Source organism: Phyllopteryx taeniolatus, chromosome 4 (assembly GCF_024500385.1).
Source record: "Phyllopteryx taeniolatus isolate TA_2022b chromosome 4, UOR_Ptae_1.2, whole genome shotgun sequence".
NCBI lineage: Eukaryota > Metazoa > Chordata > Actinopteri > Syngnathiformes > Syngnathidae > Phyllopteryx > Phyllopteryx taeniolatus.
In genome coordinates this window covers 14,501,500-14,525,046 of record NC_084505.1, presented here as the reverse complement: position 1 = coordinate 14,525,046, position 23,547 = coordinate 14,501,500, and the positions used below count along the sequence as shown (strand labels likewise).

General features: G+C 42.3%; 1 protein-coding gene across 2 annotated transcripts in view; it reads left to right on the top strand.

Annotated features, from left to right (window-relative positions):
* The first annotated feature begins 169 nt into the window (after positions 1 to 169).
* The window catches only part of LOC133476410 (B-cell lymphoma/leukemia 11A-like), a 44,266-nt gene continuing 20,888 nt past the window's right edge, over positions 170 to 23,547 (top strand). Inside the window, exons 1-3 of one of the 2 annotated variants that reach the window (XM_061769768.1) lie at positions 171 to 770; positions 2,818 to 3,436; positions 6,097 to 6,483. In XM_061769768.1, coding sequence (XP_061625752.1) covers positions 3,382 to 3,436; positions 6,097 to 6,483 — 442 coding nt within the window. In that variant the 5' untranslated portion in view covers positions 171 to 770; positions 2,818 to 3,381. Of the gene's footprint in view, positions 771 to 2,817; positions 3,437 to 6,096; positions 6,484 to 23,547 lie in introns of both variants that reach the window. The other variant, XM_061769769.1, reaches the window with a different exon arrangement.

The window sequence follows — 23,547 nt, the reverse complement described above, 5'->3', positions numbered from 1 at the left end:
CTTCCCCCTTCTGCTGAGGACTTCCTCCTTCTGCTGGGGGACTTCAACGCTCATGTGGGCAATGACGGTGAGACTCGGAAGGGCGTGATTGGGAGGAATGGCCCCCCAATTTGAACATGAGTGGTGCTTTTTTCTTGAACTTCTGTGCTCATCATGGAATGTCTATAACAAACACAATGTTCAAACAAGCGTGTCCATACTCGCACTTGGCACCAGGACATCCAAGGTGGCAGTTCAATTATTGACTGCGTGACCGTCTGCGTCTGCAATGATGCGGATGCTGTGCCGTTCAGTCGTGGTGAAGGAGGAGCTGAGCCGAAAGGCAAAGCTCTCGATTTACCAGTCGATCTATGTTCCCAACCTTACCTATTGTTACCTGTGAGTCATGACAGAAAGAACCAGATCACAGATACAAGTTTTCTCTGCAAGGTGTCAAGGCTCTCCCTTATAGAGAGAGGGTGAGAAACTCGGTATCAAGAGGAGCCAGATGAGGTGGCTAGGTCATCTGGTTAGGATGCCCCTGGATGCCTCCCTGCTGAGGTGTTCCGGGCACGTCCCACTGGGTGTGGAGGCCCCGGGGACAACCCAGGACACGCTTGAGAGACTATGTCTCCCGGCTGTCCTCATGGAGTTGGCTCGGGATTCCCCCAGAACAGCTACACGAAGTGGCTGGGGAGAGGGAAGTCTGGACTTCCCTGCTTAAGCTGCTCCCCTCGTGACCTGTCCCTGGATAAGTAAAAAAAAAAAAAATGGATGGATCAGCATCTCTGGTGAGTATGATGCATTATTTACAAATGTACATGTTTAATGTTTTTGTCATATATATTGATTCTGAACTGCTCTATAGATGTCCGTGGCACAGTTGCATGCGGTATACAATATACTCAGTTTTTGTATTGTATTGATGGTTTCTATTATGGCAACATGATCGGTGGTGTTAAGAGGTGGATTATGCCAAGTAAATCTCCACTGAAGGCCCAAGTACCAAATGCACTGCCCACCACTGGTTCTAATACAATCGCATGTTTTTACCTCTAGTAAGCCACCTCTGCTACACTTTCATCTTGCATGATTGTAATTAATTCATATGAACAATTTGTAACATGTTCCATGACCATAATATCATGATCATAATTTCAATTGAACAGTGGAAATTATGAACACCTTTAGACTGTTTGTGTAACTTCATACTGTATGCTGTCTTACATAAATAGGAGGATACCACATGATTCGTAGCTATGAATGAAACATTGTATTCAACAGTGCAAGTATCCTTGAATAACTCATTTGCTTTACACTGTGAGTTTGCTTAATGGCGGATATGCATGAAATAATAGTGTTATATATTGTACAACCCCAATTCCAATGAAGTTGGGACGTCGTGTTAAACATAAATATAAACAGAATCCAGTGATTTGCAAATCATGTTCAACCTATATTTAATTGACTACACTACAAAGACAAGATATTTAATGTTCAAACTTATAAACTTTATTGTTTTTAGCAAATAATCATTAACTTTGAATTTTATGGCTGCTACACGTTCCAAAAAAGCTGGGACAGGTGGCAAAAAAGACTGAGAATGTTGAAAAATGCTCATCAAACACCTGTCCCACAGGTGAACATGCTAATTGGGAACATGTGGGTGCCATGATTGGGTATAAAAGGAGCTTCCCTGAATTGCCCAGTCATTCACAAGCAAAGATGGGGCGAGGTTCACCTCTTTGTGAACAAGTGCGTGAAAAAATAATGGAACAGTTTAAGGACAATGTTCCTCAACGTACAATTGCAAGGAATTTAGGGATTTCATCATCTACGTTCCATAATATCATCAAAAGGTTCAGAGAATCTGGAGAAATCACTGCATGTAAGTGGCAAGGCCGAAAACCAACATTGAATGCCCGTGCCCTTCGATACTTTAGGCGGCACTGCATCAAAAACCGACATCAATTTGTAAAGGATATCACCGCATGGGCTCAGGAACACTTCAGAAAACCAATGTCAGTAAATACAGTTCGGCCCTACGTCCGTAAGGGCAACTTGAAACTCTACTACGCAAAGCAAAAGCCATTTATCAACAACACCCAGAAATGCCACCTGCTTCTCTTGGCCCAAGCTCATCTAAGATGGACTGATGAAAAGTGTTCTGTGGTGCGACAAGTCCACATTTCAAATTGTTTTTGGAAATTGTGGACGCCGTGTCCTCCGGGCTAAAGAGGAAAAGAACCATCCGGGCTGTTATGGACACAGAGTTCAAAAGCCAGCATCTGTGATGGTATGGGGCTGTGTTAGTGCCAATGGCATGGGGAACTTACACATTTGTGAAGGCACCATTAATGCTGAAAGGTACATACAGGTTTTGGAGAAACATATGCTGCCATCCACGCAACGTCTTTTTCCATGGACGCCCCTGTGTTCTCAGTTCCCAAACGTTTATTGAATGTTGTTAAAAGAAAAGCTGATGTAACACAGTGGTAAACATGACCCTGTGCCAGCTTTTTTGGAACGTGTTGCAGCCATAAAATTCTAAGTTAATGATTATTTGCTAAAAACAATCAAGTTTATCAGTTTGAACATTAAATATCACGTCTTTGTAGTGTAATCAATTAAATATAGGTTGAACATGATTTGCAAATCATTGGATTCTGTTTTTATTTATGTTTAACAAAACGTCCCAACTACATTGGAATTGGGATTGTACAAAAATGAACACTATGTATGATAGCCTACTACTGTTTTACAACTCTCTCTCTCTCTCTCTCTCTCTCTCTCTCTCTCTCTCTCTCTCTCTCTCTCTCTCGCTCTCTCTCGGTCCAGCCCCTTTCATGTCCAGTCCACTGGTGTGTCATCAGTGTGCCCCCCCCCCCCCACCCTCCGTTTCTATAGGTAGTCCATAATGATGTGTGTCCATTGGCGTTTATAGTGGCTGCCCCCTCCCACAGTCCGCCTTGGCCCTACCCACGTTTCCGAGGTCTCACTTTGGTTCATCTCCTGACGTTCAAGTTCGCAGGAACGTCACGTCCGCACTTGAACTTGCAGCTCAAGGTTTGGGGAGGGCATGAGGTGGAAGAGGAGGAGGAGGGGGGTCTTCTCTGCATGCGCCCTCCATCATCATCATCATCATCATCATCACCAGCATCATCATCATCGTCGTCGCCACTCTCCCGTCGCGCTAAAAGTCATGAGGATCTCTTCCACGCAGTCCGCAGCGCGTTACTTCCCCTCGTCGGCGTGCGTGTGATCCGCGCACCTCACTTTTGCACTTTTGCGTGTTTTGAGCGCGGCTCGTGATTCTCACGGACGTCAGACGCATCCATGAGGAGATTTTCACTTGGACTTTACCTGGATTTCCCAATGTGAGAAGCCGCCACTCCAGCCAACATGTCTCGCCGCAAGCAAGGCAAGCCCCAGCACTTGAGCAAACGGGACTTTTCGCGTAAGTAAACGTGTGCTTTTGTGTCTGTCCGTGTGCCGACTTATTTGAGTAAATGGAGACTTCCTTGACGAATTTTAATAGCAAGACTGTCCTGTGTGGGGAAACTCACTCGCGCGTTGAAAAATAGCGTGCTTTATTGCAAAAGCTTCCAAACGACGCGACAGAGAGAGATTCAACTGAAGTTGGTCAACGCGTTATGTCACGGAGCCTTTCCGATTTCTGTTGCCATGAAAGGGCACGCATCTCGGCTTTGTCACCGCAGACCTCTGCCTACTACGAGGGCCGCAACAGTAAGTTACCAGCTTGCGGTGTATACAAATATATAACTTCCTAGCGCCATTCTCTCTTCGCGCTGTCAAGAGTTTTATTTGCCGAGGTTAGAGGCTGTTTGGTCAGGAAGTGATGTTTACACATACACTTGCCCACGGCGCAAACCTCGTGTGCGTTGTTACCTCGGAAGGCACCGAGTTCAGAGCGCCAGAGCTCTTTAAGAACGTGAAATGTGCTAAAACGGCTCCATTTACATATGATGGAATTATCTCCCAAGTTTCATAACCAGGAGACAAATTTGACTCCTTTTTATTTACTTATTTATTTATTTATTTTTCTTCAAAATGACATTGACATTGCACGGCCGTGTTTAACTTTTTCCAGGATACATGCAGAAATGCATATTTTACAAGGCCACTATTTCGCTGCCAAGACAAGGGGAACAGTGTTGAAGATGTCTTTCACCACGAGTCCAACTCAATGGCTCCGGCACCAAATGAATGTACAGTACATTTGCCTATACACGAGCCATACATCCAATATTTGGTTTATATGTTTTTATACATTGCTTTCTTCTTAGGTGTGTTCGAAATAAATGTCCCCCCGCTCCTTCCGTGTAGGCTGAAACCAATTACGCTCTCGTAGAACGTATGCCTCCATTCTGTGAGTTGCAATACAACCGGATTTACCAGTGGGGGGCGTACTATGATTGTGCTCCTGCAGGGCACCTATGAACTTGAACTTGAGCCACTTTATTCCTGTATTTCTTAACCAAGTACATGCAAGTGACTGTTTTGTTAAAAGCACATTAGTCTTTTGTGCGTAGATATATCATACAAACATAATATGGAGGGGGAAAGAAGTGCAGATGACATGCACTGATAGGCCAGTTTCTTTCACATGATCAATTTCTTTAAACAAAACATGTATTGAATAAAACTATTTCTTTAAACACTCTCAAACCTTATATGCAATCACTTTAGTTTGCCGAATAGCTCCATTTTAAGTGCTTCTCAAACATTTATGATGTAGACTTGACCCATTATCCATTTCTTTAAACAAAAAATGTATTGAAGAATATAATCACATTCAACACTCTCAAACCTTATATGCAATCACTTTAGTTTACATAATAGCTGCATTTGAAATACTTCTCAAACATTTATGATGTTGACTTGATCCAATGAGAGCACATACTGTATTTCTTGTACTTAATTGCACACTTCCTGGTTTTATCAATGACCTGGCACCTTACTTAGTTGTTTTAATAGAGTTAAATTGCCATAATGATTTAGTTTTATATTTAAACGATGTTACAGGAGTATTTTTTAGTTTATACTTTTTTTCAAAACAGCATAACCTTGCAAGGGCACACACTTTTTCCCATATTTATAAGCACATACTGTACTTGAAGCAGTTATATGTATTCATACATTTCTTAAATAATTTAAAATGCATGAACTTAGTATTTCTTGTGCCAGGATTTAGTGACCGCCAACTATTTATTTTGCACTGTGCACTGCCACCTGACTGGATGAACCCAAACCACTTTAAATTCTGGTGCAGTCAGGTGTCTGAAAAAGATAAAATTTCGGTTTTCAAAGTTATTCACATCCCTCTTGCGTGGTATCAAAATGAGATTATTTGGATTTGAAGGGAAATCATTCTCCTTAACCCAGCCTCACATACCCCAGCAATGTCCACAGCGTAAGCTGTTTACGATAAGCTTCAGCAAAAGAGCGACAAATTCTCACGTCTTTAATGTAGTCGAACATACAGGTAGCTGGGCCTATCTTGCATAGTCCCCCATCACCTTCTCGTCTGACCTGACATGGAATTAAAGGTTGAACCGGTGGCAAGAATCCATCACATCTTATCTCAACATCCCAGTTGGAACGTCCAATGTCATTTACCATGTGGCTAGATGAATTCTCTCTCTGTCTCTCTCTCTCTCGTCTCTCTCTCTCTCTCTCCTCTCTCTCTCTCTCTCTCTCTCTCTCTCTGTTAGTACTTCAGGGACCTACTCCACATCCAACCCCTCCATTTCTAACCATGGTTCACAAGATCCCAGCACTTTTAACGAAATGGGGTCCAATCATCTTGAACTCAAATTAGAATCTATTTTTTGATTCTCAGAGGTGTTAGGTTCATTAAAAAGTGAGATTGGCAGCACAATAAAGAGGGTCAAGCAACTAAGTCATTGTGTGCCTGCTGCCTGCGAGCCGAGCACGGCAGTTCATATCAGTTTTCTTTCTTTCTTTCTTTCTTTCTTTCTTTCTTTTTTTGAGACAGAGTGGTGCATCTGTCTGGTTTCTCCACATAAGTTACACATTGTTTTACATCTCCCGGAACTGCAGCTCACATTCTGTTTACTTGTTTGCCCCCCTCAGCTGAGCCACTGTCAGGTGTTATACCAGATGAAGACTGTCAGGAGTCCCCCAGGCTGGGTGTTGCTCAGGGCGAACCCCTAAAAGGGGACCAGGACCTGCTGACCTGCGGCCAGTGCCAGTCCCGCTTTCCCTTGGCTGACATCCTGCTGTTCATTGAACATAAACGGAGGCAGTGTCACGGAGGTCTGTGTATGGACAAACCCCTAGACAGGCCACCGTCCTCGCCTCTCTCCTCGCCCCTCTCCACGTCATCCTCGCACTCAAGGAACCACCACCCACGTAGGGTATGTCACCCCGTTGAGGTGGCCGTTCAGGTGTCGCCGCAGGACGAGGATTGTTTATCAACACCCTTGCACGGAATAATTCCCAAGCAGGAGAATATCACAGGTAAACACACAAATGGCTGCCATGCAAGATGAGTTAAGCAAGGGATGTGGGAGTATCGTTTGGGTGATATTTGAAGTATCTGCTGCTGCATTTAAAGGCTTTCAATATCCTTCAGTTAGAGCCCTGAACGCATATAAAGACCAACCTTCCTTACAATTATCGCAAAGAACGGAAACATTTTCACTGAAAAACGACACACACAGTCAAACAAAGACACATATTATGGAAAGAAAAAATGAATCACAGATGTGCATAGATCCTGTGTCCTCGTGGTGGTGAAAGATGCATCTCTCTTCCTCCCAGCAGTATTCCACTGTCATGTCTTGTGGTTCTTCAAACGTGCCAAGAAAAGCGCTCTCTGGTGTTAAACTTACTGATTTATTTTTGTATTTGTTTTATTTGTTTATTTATTTATTTATTTATTTATTTTGCAGACTTTTCAAAGAAAATTGTGCATTTTAGGAAATGCACAGCCTCACATTATCTGCTTGTCTTGTGATTTGAGAAATGAAGGGCTTGTTAAAGCTGCTGGTTGGTTCATTGGCGTTCCACTGGGACTAAATGGGCCTGTTGTGATAACAAGCGTGAGTCTCTTATGACTGGTTTTACATGGAGGGGTTTGATTTTGACCAGCAAAGCTTATTCTGATGTGTATTAATTTCCTTACTACCTTGTGCCAGTTTGGCTGGATTGACTGGGATAGGGTAGTTTAATTTGGAGCCATTTCAAGATAAATGAGAGAGCAGAGAGCAGCACTCAACAATGTGTGCTACTGTCTTGTATTTGTTAGGGCCGCTGCTCTGCAGATGGCAAGGCTTTTAGCAGTCGTTAGCTAGTTAGCCCTCTGCCAATAGAGTGACCACTGTTCATTAGTGTAGAGTTTGCAAAACATCTGCCCTCTGTTGTGAGTGCGCACACGCATGCAACACACAGATGCACATAGACACACAGATGCACATAGACACACACGCACACACATACATGTGCATGCACACAAACGCAATTATGAATGAACACCCAGCCCCCCCCCCCCCCACACACACACACACACAATCAAACACACATCATATGAAGCTCACTTGCCTCTTGGCCTTGTCAGCTGCTCGACGACCCTTTTTCTTTGCTTATTTAGAGCGTCATGAAACACAATTCACATGATTCGTTAGGGTCAGGAGCTCACATTTGGGACAGATATATTTATATCCCTCATTTACAGTATCCGGATGCTCTGTAAGAGACACACTGCCTGTGTGGATTCGTTTAATTTGGGTCTAGGCTACATTCTGCTGGATAAAAAGTAATTTCAGTGTGAGAAACATTTTGAGTATTGCTAAGGTTTCAAAAAGAAGATGCAGCCAGAGTGCAGAATGCCTCCATAACCACATTCCTCCCACCTGTGTTGCACTGTATCTGAGATTGATGGATGCAGACTGGCAGTGCCAGTGCACCAACCCCTTGCCACATATGCTGGCTGCCATCAGCTGAAGCGTGACACAGAGACGAAGCATTTCCATGCATTCTCTCCCTACACAATGTTCAATTCCACTGGACTGTGTTATACTGTATGGATATTCTTAATGAGCATCTTGCAGCAAACAGTACCTTTAGAAATGTAATTTGATGCAGACGATTTACTATTGTTGGAGCTGCTTGAACTTAGTGAGGATGATGATTGAACCTGGACGTTGTGGGGGTGATGATGATGTCTATAGGAGCCAGAACCAGAGCTGAAGCTGTACGTCAATGGGACAGCTGAGGCTGTCTGGGAAGTCTCATGGCTGCAGCTGGGGCCCCGGTCTGCAGTCTGGAGCCCTGGGCCGTTAGGAGAGGGCAGAGCAGCCTGCGTGCCATCATTTGCATGATAAACAATTTAAGATATGCATAGCGCCAACGTAGCTTGTCTCCAGATTATGGATGGCCCAGAAAAAGAGCAGATGACCGTTTCTCACACAAAACGGTGAAACTGGATTACATATCACATGATAAATTTATATTAAAGTGGCATATTAGTGAAGATTTATGTTTGTTTGCATTAATCTTCACTCTTCAATTATATGAATGCAAATCTGATTTCTGTTGCAATCTTGCTTCCCCCCAGTGTACTGATTAAAGAAGCACAACCACACAATAGCACATTTACTTTTGACATTCCCTGTATAGTAACACCAACCTCTTCACTATATTTGATGAAGGAGATATGTGGTCATTAAGATAATATTGCAAAATTACAGTGGCCTAACTATTTATCTATCCTTACATTTGCATACATCCTCACCAGTGTGTTAACGAGGCCACTGACGCAGAATCGAACACCACCTCACACTTCCGCCTCCTTCCAGTACTCTTGCTCAGTTGAAACCTTGACTTTGAATCAATACTGAGTTAATTATGGCAGCCACCTTTCGTCTCTCTTTTTCCTCCATGGAGCAAAACCTTATTTCTTGTGATATCGCTCAGAAGCTTTAGTGTGTGTTCTTGTAGCATCTTGCTTATTGCTGTGTCTGTGTTGTGGAGACAAAGGTATTTAGCAGGCACTGAATTGGCACCTTGCCACTTACTGCCAAACCACCAGTCCCCATGTCCTTCGCCACCTTACACATATACTCACTGGGTATCTGTCACGGAGAACTGGGGGTGAATAAAATGTGCTGTGTGTGTGTGTGTGTGTGGTGGGGATGGAAACTCTCCTTGATGGTGACATATTTTTCTCTGTAGCTGGTGTGTGTGTGTGTGTGTGTATGTACGTGCGTGCGTGCGTATGGGTTGCTTTGCAAGTTCACATATGGCACTTTAGTTTCGGTGATCACTTTAATTGATGCTGAATAGGCCCAGATGCATGCTATTGTAATTACTGAACTTCAGCTAATATTTTCAGCATACACACACCATTGTCTGCATAAACTGATGGTAATTGGATCTTACAGTCGCACCATGCTCTAAAATTGGTTCTATTTTTAGCTGTGGGCTCCAACAATTTTTAATAAAGGTAAACAGCAGGGGCATCAAGAAAGCCAAAATTCTTGTTGAGTATGGCAGGGGGCCTAATTACATGGGTTCCAGTGGTGGGGGTTTCGGTGTTGTATGAAGAGTGCTCCATTCTTACAAAAAAAAAAAAAAGAAAGAAAATGATGAGACAATTATCTACAGTTTTGCATACAATGTGTTCAAACATTCAGGATGAATTATTTAGTATTTTAATTTTCAGCAATCTCTGAATCCCAGTAAGTTATTTTCAGTAAACAAATTTTTCACTGAATGCTTATTTAAATGATTAGATTTCAGTTTGTGATCATTTTATGCTGACTGAAAAACTGCATACCTCATACAAAGATATTGGGGAATTTTAAACATCCATCTAAATGCATGAATTCATGTTAGACAGAAAATCAAAATCACAGCTACTGTGGCTGTATTTTAAATTTAAAGGGACAGGTACCTTAGGTAGAGAGTACAGAAAATAGTTGGTATTTCAACATACTGTCAATTTAACAGCTATAACTGTTGATTATTTAACTAATGTGTTAAAATATTCATTTTGGTGATAATCATTCTGAATTAAGCACATCTTTGACAGCCCGTTTTTGATTTTCTCAATCTCAACATAAAAACCAAGATCAATATAGAATTGTTTTGCCAACACATTTGACCAATTTCAAGATTATAGGGTGCTCTGCAATGTACTCAAGCAAAAGAGGCAGTGAAAAGCGACTCCATTCCCTCCAAAAAGTTTCATTTTCACACATTGTGCACAGCTGCTGCTGCAAAGCGGTTTTTGCAAGTTTTGGAAGAACCTTTCACCAATAAAGAAAGTGTGTATGTGACTTTTAGGGCTTCATCTATAATTAGAAAAATGTTGGACTCCTGCTATACAAACACAAACTACTGTAATTCCAAATTAATTTTCCTAAGCGAGGGCAAGCCCTCTGTGCCCACAAATGTTGGTGTTGCATCAAGTTTTAGGGGCTTTGGCTGCATGCAAGAGCTGAAGTGAAGTGTATGTTAACATCTTGGGTGTGAATCTCCTGTCGAACAAAAACTTGCGCATATGTCTGCAAGTTTGTATACAGGTGTGGTTTTGACCACTTAAACTGTTTATAGCTTTGTGTGCATGTGTGTGAGGGATGTTTGTTAAAGCTTTACTACCCTGAGCGTGCAGGCTGAACATGAAAGGGTCTTTGACTTGGCAAGCCTTGCCTGAGGACACCCCTCTATGGACTGTGCCAGCCCAGACTTGGCACAGAGCTCTGCACCTGAGGGACAGGACGGGCCTAAATTCTTGTGAGCTTGGCGGGAGGGAAGGTGTGTAAGTTAAAGTGATGTTTTGTGGGCTTAAGAAGCAGAACACAGAGATGGCCTGTGTGTGTGTGTGTGTGTGTGTGTGTGTGTGTGCGTGTGTGTGTGTGTGCCATCCTTAGAGAAAAGGGGAGCATTGTTGTGTTCGTAAAACAGGTGTGCGTCTGTACACATTTGTGGGTGAGTGAATGCATTTGTGAGTTGCTTTTTTTGTGTGCATATATGTATGTGTGCGAGTGCATACTTCGACTAGCCTCCACCTGAATGGCCTGAGGCTTTGGTACCAAGGTTGTTAGAAGACAAACAGAGACACAGGAAGCCCAATTCAGGAGCCCTAAGGACACCGTACGCATCCACACACACACATATACACACACACATACACACACACACACACACACACATTTTGTGGCATATCTACCCATAAGTACACGTTCTCTCCCATTCTGTCCCCCCCCCCCCACTCCCACACACACACACACAGACACACACACATCCACACTCTAAACCAGCGTCTGCAAACCTGTTTTGTCAGTAATGTGTTGGTGCGAAGGCCCTATGATGTGTAGTGAGTTGATGAGATCTGTCAGAAACATGATCCTTATTTCAGACTCCTCCCTTTTCTCTCCCCCTGATTCTTTACTTTCTTTCCCTTGAATGTTTCTTGCTCATCTTAAAGGACTGAAAACTGGTAAACATTAGCATGTATGCACCTCTTCAAACTTACACTCAAGAGCTCATTAGCAATGTGGGAGATTTTGCTATTGAGCAAGCCAGAAAGGGACACGGATGCACAATCACGATCCATCCATCTGTCAAACCAAAGTGTACAACAGAAACAGCCTTGTTTGTTCACAGCGGCATCACACAGGATGAAAACGTCTTCTTAGAAAAAAAGACTGTTCTGCCTCTGTCCTGTCAATAGTATAGCAGACAGTCACATATCAGGGTCGGGGGTCATCTGACAGCGTCAAGGCCTGTCACACCAGCCGCCAACTTCACCACCTGCAGGTTAATGACTTTATTTTTAGACGGAACTGAAACAGAAGATGAAAAAGTGACTTTCACACAGCTGCACCTCCGGAAGTGGCAGATTTGAGCAAAAAAGGAAGTGGGGATAAAGGTTTTTAAATTGGGACAGGAACAGACTTTGACTCTGTAGTTTCATATTAAATATGATGTACTTTTTAAATGTCACTGTGATCATTCCGTCTAAAGATGGATTTTCTCTATTGTCAGGATCATATTCTCTTTTACCTCAGAATGTCACTACATCCTCCACTGTTCCGATTGTGACTTGTAGTGTAGTTTATGGCTGGGCTGAGGCACGTTTTGCTTTGTCTTCCTCCCAGCCGGGATTATAATGTTGAGGCCTTCAGAGAGTCGCAGTTATGAGGTCGTTGTGTTAATGTGAACCCGCTGATCCTGGTCACTATCTGTCTTTAGTCTTTCTTCCTCCACTATCTTCTTCACTGCAAGTCCCAGTGCTGGGTTTGGCCTGTCTGACTGTGTGCGTGTGTAAGTTTGTATGTGATAATATATACTGTAACTATGTGATTGCATTTGAATGGGTGGTTGTCTATACAGCTGGGTCTTGCCACTCTTATCATGCATAGATATGAGACATGTAGGGCCCCTGTGTGTGACTTTACACTTGTGAAAACTAACAGTCCTCCCTCTGAATGTGAGTAAGAGAGCATCTCAGTATGTACGCACAAACCGTGTCTGCTGCTATACCAATAGGTGCTCTTTTCCTCTGGGGAGGTTGCTTTCAAAAGCCAATTGCCTGATGATGGCCCAAGTCAAAAGTACATTTGAGCTTAAGTTCAAATCAGACATCTTTTAAATGATGATCACAAGACTGGGCCTGCACTGATTTATGAGGAGTCTTTCTGCTTCACTTCTGGCTATATGCTGTTTAATGTGTAACGGTTTACATCTTTACACAGAAGCTTGTAGCCATAAGCTGGCAAAGCAAAGAGACCAACACATGCGTGCATACACAAACACACTAATAAATGTAAACAACCGCTACATTTCCCACACATCAGTGATCCTCAACCGTTGTTGCACACAGACACATACATGCAAACATAATGTGCACACTCCTGTCCAAGGCACCCTTTTCTTTTGCAGGCTGAATCTCACTGATAACATGCTGGTGCCCTCATTTAAATTTGAAGCGCTTCTTTAATCTTCAAAGGCCTGATTGCTTTATGAATATGCATGGTCTGAGCTGACTCTCAGTTCATTACCTTGTTGTAAATTCTAATGACCATTAGGGCCCTGTGCGGTAATTGCCAATTGTTTTGCATTTTTGATTAGCCCATTACTGGAGCACATTCTGAACATGTCTGCCCTGCCAGCCTGCCAGGCCATGACAAGAGGCTGAGATGAGTTGAAAAGAACAAAAAGGGGAGTGCCTCGGGGACAAGCTAGTTTGTTCTTTAGTTAGGTACTTAGTGTGAGTGGTAGTGAAACACAGATAGCGTTAAAAAATACAATTTAAAAAGCCTTAAAGCATTTTTTTAAGGTTTGCTGAAAATATATATATTTTGTTTTGGGAAGGTAACAATAGTGACTTATGAGAGACACAAGACAAGAATCGTTAGCCTGGATGTACCGTAAATAAGGTTCATCCTGCTTTGTTTATGCAGCGCTTGAGTGCAAGAACGTGTACCTTACTTCATTTATGTCAGCATATGTAATTGTTGACCGTGTGCGTGGCTGCCCGTCCGACTGTGTCTACATGTCCAAATTTGCGTGCTAGCGGGTGAGTTGAGGAGGGTAGCTGGTGTGCTGGGAGTGGTCGGGAAGTTCTGGTGGTGTATCCCAATGCTCGGCGTGCCTGGGACTTATGAAAGATTGATGCCTCCTAGCAGAATGGCACGGCCCTGCTACAACTTGATAACATCTAATGGATAATTTAACGCTCTAAAACCGGCAGGCTGGTCCCCCTCTCTGGCTGGATGGAGCGGACAGCAGCTGCTGGGCTTTTGGGGGATGCTGCTTTGACTGAGTGTCAGAGGGAGACTTGAGGACACGCAGAAAAGGGGGAAAAGAGAGGGAGCAAAGGAGGACGAAAGGAAATGTGTCCATGGCGTGACTGGAAACCCCACTTTAGTGCCCAGAGAACTTTATAGTGTCAAGAGTTGATTAGGCAGCTCTTGTCACAGTTGTTAAGATATGAAAAAAAACAACCTCCTCTTCAACTTAAATGCACTCCCACTGCCTGCAGTCATTCGCTCTCTGTACATGTGAACAGGAGTAGGAACAAGGATAACATTAGTGTCATATTTTAGGTTCTTATATTGATAAATGTATCGGGACATATCTCTTCATCACAGAATTTATCCAATCAGGTGTCAGAATAGGCCCCTTAGTAACAACATTTTGGACTATGAATCTTTCTGTTTCAACATGGCTGATGCATCGAAACATATTTGTATGAGTTTGCTATGGAAGAAGTTTACATCCTTACATCAGTATCGAGACTTCTTTGGCAGTTTTCTCCAAGGATTTATAGTCAAAGTTGCTGGACGACCCTGGGATAGACTGCAACCCACCACATCCCATTTGTGGTAACCCTTTGTGGTAATTATCAACATTATTTTTGAGTCATTGATTAGCTTCGCCGGCACGTTGGGCGACTGGTTAGCACATCCACCTCACAGTTCTGGGGACCTGGGGTTCAAATCCCGGCCCTGCCTGTGTGGAGTTTGCATGTTCTCCCCATGCCTCGGTGGGTTTTCTCCGGGCACTCCCACATCCCAAAAACATGCATGGTAGGTTAATTGGAAACTCTAAATTGCCCGTAGGTATGAACGTGAGCACGAATGATAGTTTGTTTCTATGTGCCCTGCGATTGGCTGGCGACCGGTGCAGGGTGTACCACGCCTCTCGCCCGAAGATAGCTGGGATAGGCGCCAGCAGCCCACGACCCATGTGAGGAGAAGCGGTGAAGAAAATGGATGGAAATGGATAATTTAACCGTACCCATTACTTGGTAATGTATAGTACGCCACACAAGTCACAGAATGATGTCATCAACAAGAAGCAATAACTTAAATATAAGTGTAGTTGAAGCCACATTAAATGAGCAACTTAGTGGAGACTTGATATGCCAAGACAGTACAGTAAGTACCTAAATGTAAAGAAGAACACCATCCTCAGTACACTTCTCTAAAGACTCTTAACTGATAGATAGTTGGATGCCGATTGTGGTCCATGAAGGCAACTGTGTGTGTGTGCGTGCATTTGTGCGTGCGTGTACATAAACGTGAAAGTGGGTGGCGGTTTGATATTAGGGACATACACACACACACACACACCATTGCTCCCACCATCGTAATTTTGATGAGAAGAGCGAGAAAACGTGACAAGATTATGCAACTGTTTAACTAGCAAAGCTGTGGGTGATTGACAGGGGGAGAAGCATTTACCTACGTGACGTCAGCCATGCAGCACGTTAAACCAGCTCACAGTCCGGACAACAGACAAAGATGAAAGCTCTCAGTTTTCATTGTAAATATTATTTAAGATAAGTATTGTAAGTCATTCAGTGAGTCAGTCCTTATTGTATGACAATTTATGACTGCGCACTTTGGTATGAATAATTAACCCACAATGCATTGCGCGCTAAACACGCCAGTAAAACTGTATTCTTCATGTGTAAATAAAAAAGTACAGTAATTTCTCATGTATAATGCGCACCCATGTATAATGCGCACCCTCAAAGTTGCACGATTTTGCTTCTACCCATATGATCAAAACATGAAGTATCAGTTTATTTTTTTGAAAGGGGACAATGCAATTTCATAAAACACATGAAGTACACATGGTTAAAAAAGCCAGAATTAGCCAGAAGGCTAGTTTTCATCTGTAGTCCCCTGGCCATGATGTAAAAAAGCAGTAAAATACATCTACAAGTAGTAAAATACATCTACAAATACATCTATCTGTATTTTGATTTTTTTCAAAGGATTATTCTGGAGTTAAGCACTTTATTTGAACACATAATACTTTCTTTTTATTTACTTGCTCTTATTATGAAATTCACAGCCCTACTTTTATTTAGTAGATGAGAAAACACACAGTTGTGCTCATATGTTTGCTTGCCCAGGTAGAATTTGTAAGATGTGTACAATTCTTTTAAGAAAACATGAAGGACCAGGCGAAAGACATTTAATTTTATTTTAATGGGATTCAAATTAAACTGTCAAGCATTTCAGAAAAGCATTATCATTAAACAAAACATAACCATAAAGACATTAATGATGGTTGTTGTTCAGTCATCAGTCGTATTAAAAATAAATAAATAAATAAAAAACTAAACAAAACAATATTTCACAAATTCTGCCTGGGTATGTAAACTTATGAGCACAATTGTACATATATGCAGTCATATGTACCCCTGTCATATTGGAATGAAAGTGTAGTCTACACACTTTTCGTAACCTCAAGGGGGGGCGGTGGCATAGTGGAATGAAAGTGTACACCTTTTTCATAACCTCTAGATGGCGGCATACATTTATAAAATGTGAAAGTCTTTTTTATTTTCTCCTATACCTATGTATAATCCGCAAAATTGACCTTTGACCATTTTTGGTGGTCAAAAAAAATGTGCATTGTACAAGAGAAATTACGGTAACAACAATCAAATACACTTTTTACTAAGAAAAATAACAAAAATAGTGTCACGACAGTGAAATCGTGCATTTCTTTGCACCTTTATGGTACTGTACCGACACAGTGTGACTGTGAATCCACAAACACCTTCCAATCACTTTCTTCTGTCTGTTTAGAAGCGAGCAGTCTGTGTGAACGGTTAAATGGTACTGAATAACTGGACAGGGTTTTGTTCAAATCACCAGCCACAAATTAGTACTTGGTGAGAGACATTTATGACTCGAAAGTAACTATTGCTGGTTTGAATAAGTAACCTGTAGTCTGATTACTTTCCCGGCAAAGAAATACGTTACTATGCTCGTTACTCAAAATGGAGTAACGCGTTACCGGCATCACTGCAAATGACAACTAATACTGCATTCATAAATCAATCCATAAATGTTTGTGGTTCTTATGTGTTAGGTTCGCTTGTCCCACTCACATGTAGGATTCATAATCTCTGCAGCTCTGACATCTTCAGTCAGTCTCTTATTCCCAGACTATTAAACCGTTGACAGTTTGGTTTAATCGCCCCGCAGTTGGACTTCAAGGGGAATTACAAAGAGGTCAGCAGACTCTTTCTCTGAGGTGTGAAGAGAAAAAGCGAGGTGTAGGTACTGTTCTGTGCTCTGTGGTGCATGTGTGTCAACCTCAAAGAGGTCATTTTTTTTTCTTGTTTTATCAGCTCAGAGGATTCAGAAGGTTAAGTTCTGTCTTTCTTTACTTGGGCAGACAAAAAAGAGGACATTATTACAGCCCAGTATAAGGAATTCCGGGAGTAAGTAGCAAGCCAGGATGGCTCATCTATGTCTTTCTACGTCCGGCCTGCATGTGCCTATGTTCACACACACTCAAAGAGGAAGGTTGCGCAGCCTGCTTTAAGGCATCTCATGAAGACAGCATGATAGATGGCTCTGTTAAAGGGTCCCAGGGTGTCCCCTGAACTTGAAGCACTGTGTTTATCTTGAATAGGAGACGCACACAGTGGTGGTGGGGTGGCGGTGGTGGTGGTGGTGGGGTGGGGTTGGGGGGGGGGTGGGGGGGGGGGGGTGGGGGGGGGGTCAGTGAGCAGGAGGAGAAAGGGAATGATATAGCTTTCAGAGGAAGGGAGAGAAAAGGAGGAGGAGGAGGAGGGTGAGTTAGGGTCTGTATCTGGGCAGGCCTGGCTGGGGGTTGGGGAGGTTAAGGGGGGGGGGGGGGGGGGTCGTGAGCAGGCATGGCTGTTGGAGGATCGAAAGAGGGGGGATGGGGTCTCTTTCCCCGTAGCTGTCCATTAACAGATGAACTTGGCAATGATCCAGGCCTCAAAGGTCTTGGGAGACAGTCATACACACATTCATTTGCTCATACACACGGATGCACACTTCCCTAGTACCTGCTGACTGCCGTTGGAATGCCACCAGAGTTATTTTTTGTCCAGAGGCGAAAAAGGGCACGGCTCTGGTTTACCTATGTCAGAACCAGTTCTGACCGGTTGGACAGCTAGCTTGAAAGAAGGCAGACGGACAGGTCTGGTGGTCACCCGGCCCTTCTCGGTTTCTCTTCTCTTCTTGTCCTGCTCTGTTTTTCAGACTTAGAGGATGAAATAAAGACACAACCTCCAACCTGAGGGCACTGGATAATGCAGAAGCGATATCAAATAAAGTGAGAGAGCGTGGGAAAAGAGAGAGGAACAGAGAGTTGAGAACAGAACCACCTCTGCTATTGTGTACTGAAAACATTGCAGCAAATGTGATGGGAGTTAAAACTGTGTGTGAGAGATAGTTTGGAGGATTAGGAATTATTAAGGGAATACTTAATTGTAGGGTTGTTTTATTTACAGAATCTTTCCTATTCCTTATTTCCTTATTCATATCTCTGTTTGTCCCTGCCATACAATATGGATGTAGCTCTACTCCTAATTACAATTCGGATGTGTCCCTTGAGTTAGCTAGCTGTTTACCATTCCACTTCAAATGCTTTCAGCTCACACACAACACAAACCTGACCTTAAGATGTCAGATCACAAAGACCTGACACATCATGAACAGCCACTGAATTCAAGGAATTGTTTATACTTCTTCCTACTCCTCTTCGAACATGTAAATGATCAGTTTTGTGTAAGCGTGCAAATTATTACCTATTTTTGAGTTGATTAGTTCTATAATCTAAATATGTTTTCTTTTGTATTTGCTGATATGTTCATTTGTGTTTTTTTATTTTGACTAGTTAGTGCATTAAACTTTTCCATTTGTTGTACTTATTATTTTTTATACATGTTCGAAATAAAAAAACTAATCTTAAATGTATTGCTTTGGTACCTTAAATTGGTACCAAACTCAGTCTCTCAACATTTGCCATCAATCGACTATTGTGGGAATGAGTGATAAGCTATTGTACATCAAAATAACAGTTTTCTCACATTACTTACTCACATTACTTACTTTTACATTTTTAACAAAGCACAATAACAGCATAGCATTTTGCAATAACCAATAATGTGGTCCTTTCTGAATTGTATGAATATACTGGATTTTTTTCACCAAGTTCAAACACTAAATTATGCTAAATGAAGCAAGGATCTTACGGAAGGGTATTGCTGGCACTCCAGAAAAAATAAAATATGTTCAGTATCACGTTATAACGTGGTAAGTTTCACATTATAATTTGAAAAAGCTGGTCTCGCGGAGGATTCGTCAACTCTTGTTGCGACCCTGTGTGTTCACATCCTTCCAAGGTGGAGTTAGGGACGCAGGCCGACACAGAGGTTTCCTCTATCGTATCTATAGTTAGTATAGCTAGTAACTGTGGTATAATGTTTAAAAGGACACAAAAAAGGACTCCACCAATGACCTCTACCACAAGAAAATGCTTTGTTTTGGTTTGCCAAATGTGTGAATCAAATTCATCACATTTTAACGTAATAACGTCTTACATTATAATGTTAAACTATCACGTTATAACCTGGTGCTGAACATTTTTCATTTTTTTTGGTTGTGGCTGGAATATGCTTCCGTAGGATCTAGCACTTAGTAACGTAACGTCCAATTACGGCGCATAGTTGCATAGAATCTGTATTTTTATCTTGGGCCTTTCAGATGAGCAACAGCATCCCTTAGAATTCAGCATTCCTGAAGGAATTGCAATTTCTTGTCAATTTTGTATTTGTTGAATCATAGACTCATGCAAGCGCTATCTAAAGATTGTAGCATTTTAAATTTCATATTAAAGTGGTTGGTCTGGATGCGTGAACTCTTATCTCACAACAATCTCATTATATGTCAAGATGTTTACCTGCCATGTGGATCTAAATCGAATCAGCTGCTCAAAGGAGCATTGTCGTGTTCATGGGCCGCGAGCACCTCCTGTTTCCATGTGATGGAGACTCCAATGGCTGTTAGCGGGCATCAAAAGCCACCACTGACGAATGGATGGAGTCTTTATGAATTCATCACATGCAGGCTGTAGGGCAAACATTGATAATGTATGTTTGCATGTCTGTGCGCATGTGTTCCAATGTAAGTGCAGGCAATCTCATTTGCATGTATTCACGCACGCTCACATTAATTTGTTATTTATAAAGAAGTTGCTTGCTTTTATCCCCCTTCTTCTTTGCTCGTCTGTTTGCAGCCTTCCAGTTCTTGCTGTAGTTCTCAAAAACCTTTGCTCTCCAAAACTCTTGGTGCTGAATCCAACTAAATGTCTTGCTTCTTTGTGCAAGGCTGTTTTTTTTTAATATATATAATGCCCCCTGTAAATTTGCATATGTATATGCACAGATTGTATGAGAAGTGCTCTCACACTTAAAGCAGTTGGATATGGTGGGTGATGGGGGTTGTTGTAAGGCCAGTGTGTATACTTTATGTGTGTGTGCGCATTGATGGGGGGTTATGTTGGCACTTTGAGACCCCCCAGCCCCTCCCAGACAAAGCCAGCCACCCCTCCCAGATGGTAGTCTGCTCTCTTCGGCCATGTGTCTGGTGTATGTGTGGGTGTGTTTATGGACAGGGACAGCTACAAAGATGGAGAGAGTGAGGAAGAAATTTGCAATTGAGAATGAGCGGAAAAGTGAAATACTGATGCAGAGAGAGAGAGAGAGTGTGTGTGTGTGTGTATGCATACACACGCGAGGAGTTTAAGACTAGTCTATATACAGATTGGTTTGCATATCGTGAGTAGAGTAAGAGGGATCCAGTGTGGTTCGCTATGTTGTCTGTGCCTTGTTGTTCCAGATGCATTAGAGTACATAAGATAGAAGGACAAAGAGAGGGGAAAAAATGTAACAGAGAGGGTGCAGATAGAGAGCTGGACCGTCAGGATTATGCCTGCTGGACATTCCGGCAAAAACGGAGTTACATAGTGGAGAAAGTGTGACTATAAGAAAGGTTTACTGTGTAAATATGATGATATTTAGGGCTGTGGCTTTTTTATTCTTTTTTATTTTTTTTACAGTAATTGAATCATTCGTTTTACCTTGGAAGTGTCTTTTAGATGAGGGGTCAAAAGTCTTCATTCTAAAGGGTAACGATCCAATAAGGTTTAATAAAAAAACTTAAAAAAACACATACCTTAAAGTCCCATCTAAATCCTGTTATTCCCCTGGGGCTGTATGTTGAAACGGGCCTGCAGTTCCGTGAAGAAGGTGCTATCTATTGGACTTACTCCAGCTTCTCTGACCTTGATGTTTGTTTTCTTTTTATCCGCAGACATAAACATGGCTCTGATATTCAGACACAGCAAGCAAGGAAGTTATCGTCTTGCATGTCTAATTTCTCGCTGTTTGGTAAATACGGCATGTGTATTTGTAATTTTAAACTGGTGTTCATAAACAACAAATTCCTTACAAAAGTCCTACAAGCAGTTCGATATATTTGAGTGTCCCCCCCCCCTGTACCTGGCTTGTCCTTCCTCTCTTACATACCTGTTATACCGGTTCTGTCTTTCCATTTCATGTAACCAAAGCCGGCCTCCTTTTTCTTTACCGGGTAGTATTTTATTAGGAATGAAACCAAACTCTCTTATGATATCACCTCACCCCATAGTTCAAAGTGCCAAGATAACAATTCTCTAGTTATAACTTTATTGAGGCAAGCCCTTCTCTGCCAGTAAGCAGTCTGGCAGAGCGTGTTCTTCATGCTGGACATGCCCTGTTCTCCCCAGGCTCTGGTACTGCTCTGGTCTGCCAAGTAGCAGGGCCAGATTGCCTGTAATAAGCCTGCCATTTCCCTCTCATCATCTGTCAGCACTTCGGATTCAGCTGCATGGTCCAAAGAAGGCGACCATTCTCCAATTATAAAGGTTAATTTGCCCTCGCCAATCTCTCCCCCCACCAACGGTTTGCATTGTCTTCATTAGCACTCATTTGAAACCCTGCATTGTGCTTCTTTTAATGTTTTTTGATTTAGTACCTGTTATGAACACATGCTCTCGTTATCATATTTAACCCCTGTTGGTAACCTAATAGCTAACCAGAAGAGCAACACCTACCAAAGCAAGTAAAGATGAATTAGTGGACTCTTCCTTATGCAGTATTAAAGATGAACTTACATGATGTGTTTTGCAATTTACAAAGGTGCAAATTGCTTTGCTAATCAATGAGCTGAGATGCAAGAAAAATGCCTGATAATCGCAACAACTAATATACAGTATGTCTACATAAAACCTGATAGAATGAGTGGTGTGCAAAAGAGATTTGCCCCAGTGGAATTTTATTACCTTTATAATTTGGTAAAATGGGAGCTCTGGTGTGGATGCTGCCATAACTTTCTGTGTCTTTATCTCTGTCACTGCTGGATGCCATGCACTCTTCTTGTCTACTCTTCTGGTCCACACACATTCCATCCTATCATCTGAAAAGTCAATGGAAAAGGGGCCCTGTGCATTTCTTGCTCATGTTCCTCTTACATTGCGCTGCCGCAGTGGCATCACAAGGCAAAATATCCCCATCTCCTCCTTACCAGCCTAACTACGCCCCACCCCCTCCAAAACACACACAAATACACACACATTTTATCTGAATAAAATGTATGTGGTCTCTTTGTGAACCTAAAGCCCAGGAAGGAAGCTTCCCCTAATCGCTGCCTGTGCTGCTGCCTTCCGTCTGTTACCACTGCTGACATAACTCCCACTCTGTGTCAGGCTAGCAGAGCCAGCAAAATTGTATTCATATTTACTTGACAGTATCTCAGCCTTTACGAGCAGGATATTGAGAGGCAAGTTATTTGTGAAGGAGGATACAAGACAGTATATATTTTTCAACACTTGTTAATTGTTATTAGGCTTTTCAAGTCTGTTTGTTAGCTGAAAAAATAAAAATAAAATCCTTTTAGCGAGGTGGGGCATGATACAAGGAAGAGCCTAATACATTTTAGTGAGCATCTGGATCAATATGCAGATTCACAAATGTTACTGACTGACAGTCCCTTTTGTTAACATTGCAAAAAAAAGAAGCTTTTTTGGCATTTCCCCTAATTTCAGTGACAGAATTCTTGAAGCTTAATAACTAACCTATCAAGAGGGGGAACTCTAATGGTGTACAATTTGGTTCTCATCCAAATTAGGATTGTTCGGCCTTGGCATATGGCTGCGCTCTACTGAGTGCCATTCTAATTACAGTTCTTACACAACACGTCACAGCCCAGTTAAGGGATTGCCATCATGTAATTGATTATTTGATTAATTGAAGAATGCTGACGTTTGGGTGGAATTGATTATTGATGAAACGCATCTTGAAGCAGTAGAGCTCCACTTAGCTGCAAATAGCGACTCAACATGTTTGTGGTCCAAAATGTGAAGTCGAGCTTCATTGCTATGGCACAACTTCTCCTGGCAGCATTTTTCATGTGTGTACCGTATTTTCACGACCATAAGGCACACTTAAAAGTCTTTAAATTTTCTCCAAAATGGACGGGGCGCCTTATAATGCGGCGCGCCTTATGTGTGCGCCAAGTGCCAAAATCTATAAATGTTGTTGTGTGATGAGCGCTCCGCTTGACTGACTGGGAGCATTTCCTGCCGACACACTGCTTATACAGAGGAAAAGCGAATGTGGCTGAGAACAGCATGCGGACGTAAAGGGGGAAGGGTGCGCGTGAAGGAGGACGCTAAAGGGAGGCCCCCAGTAGG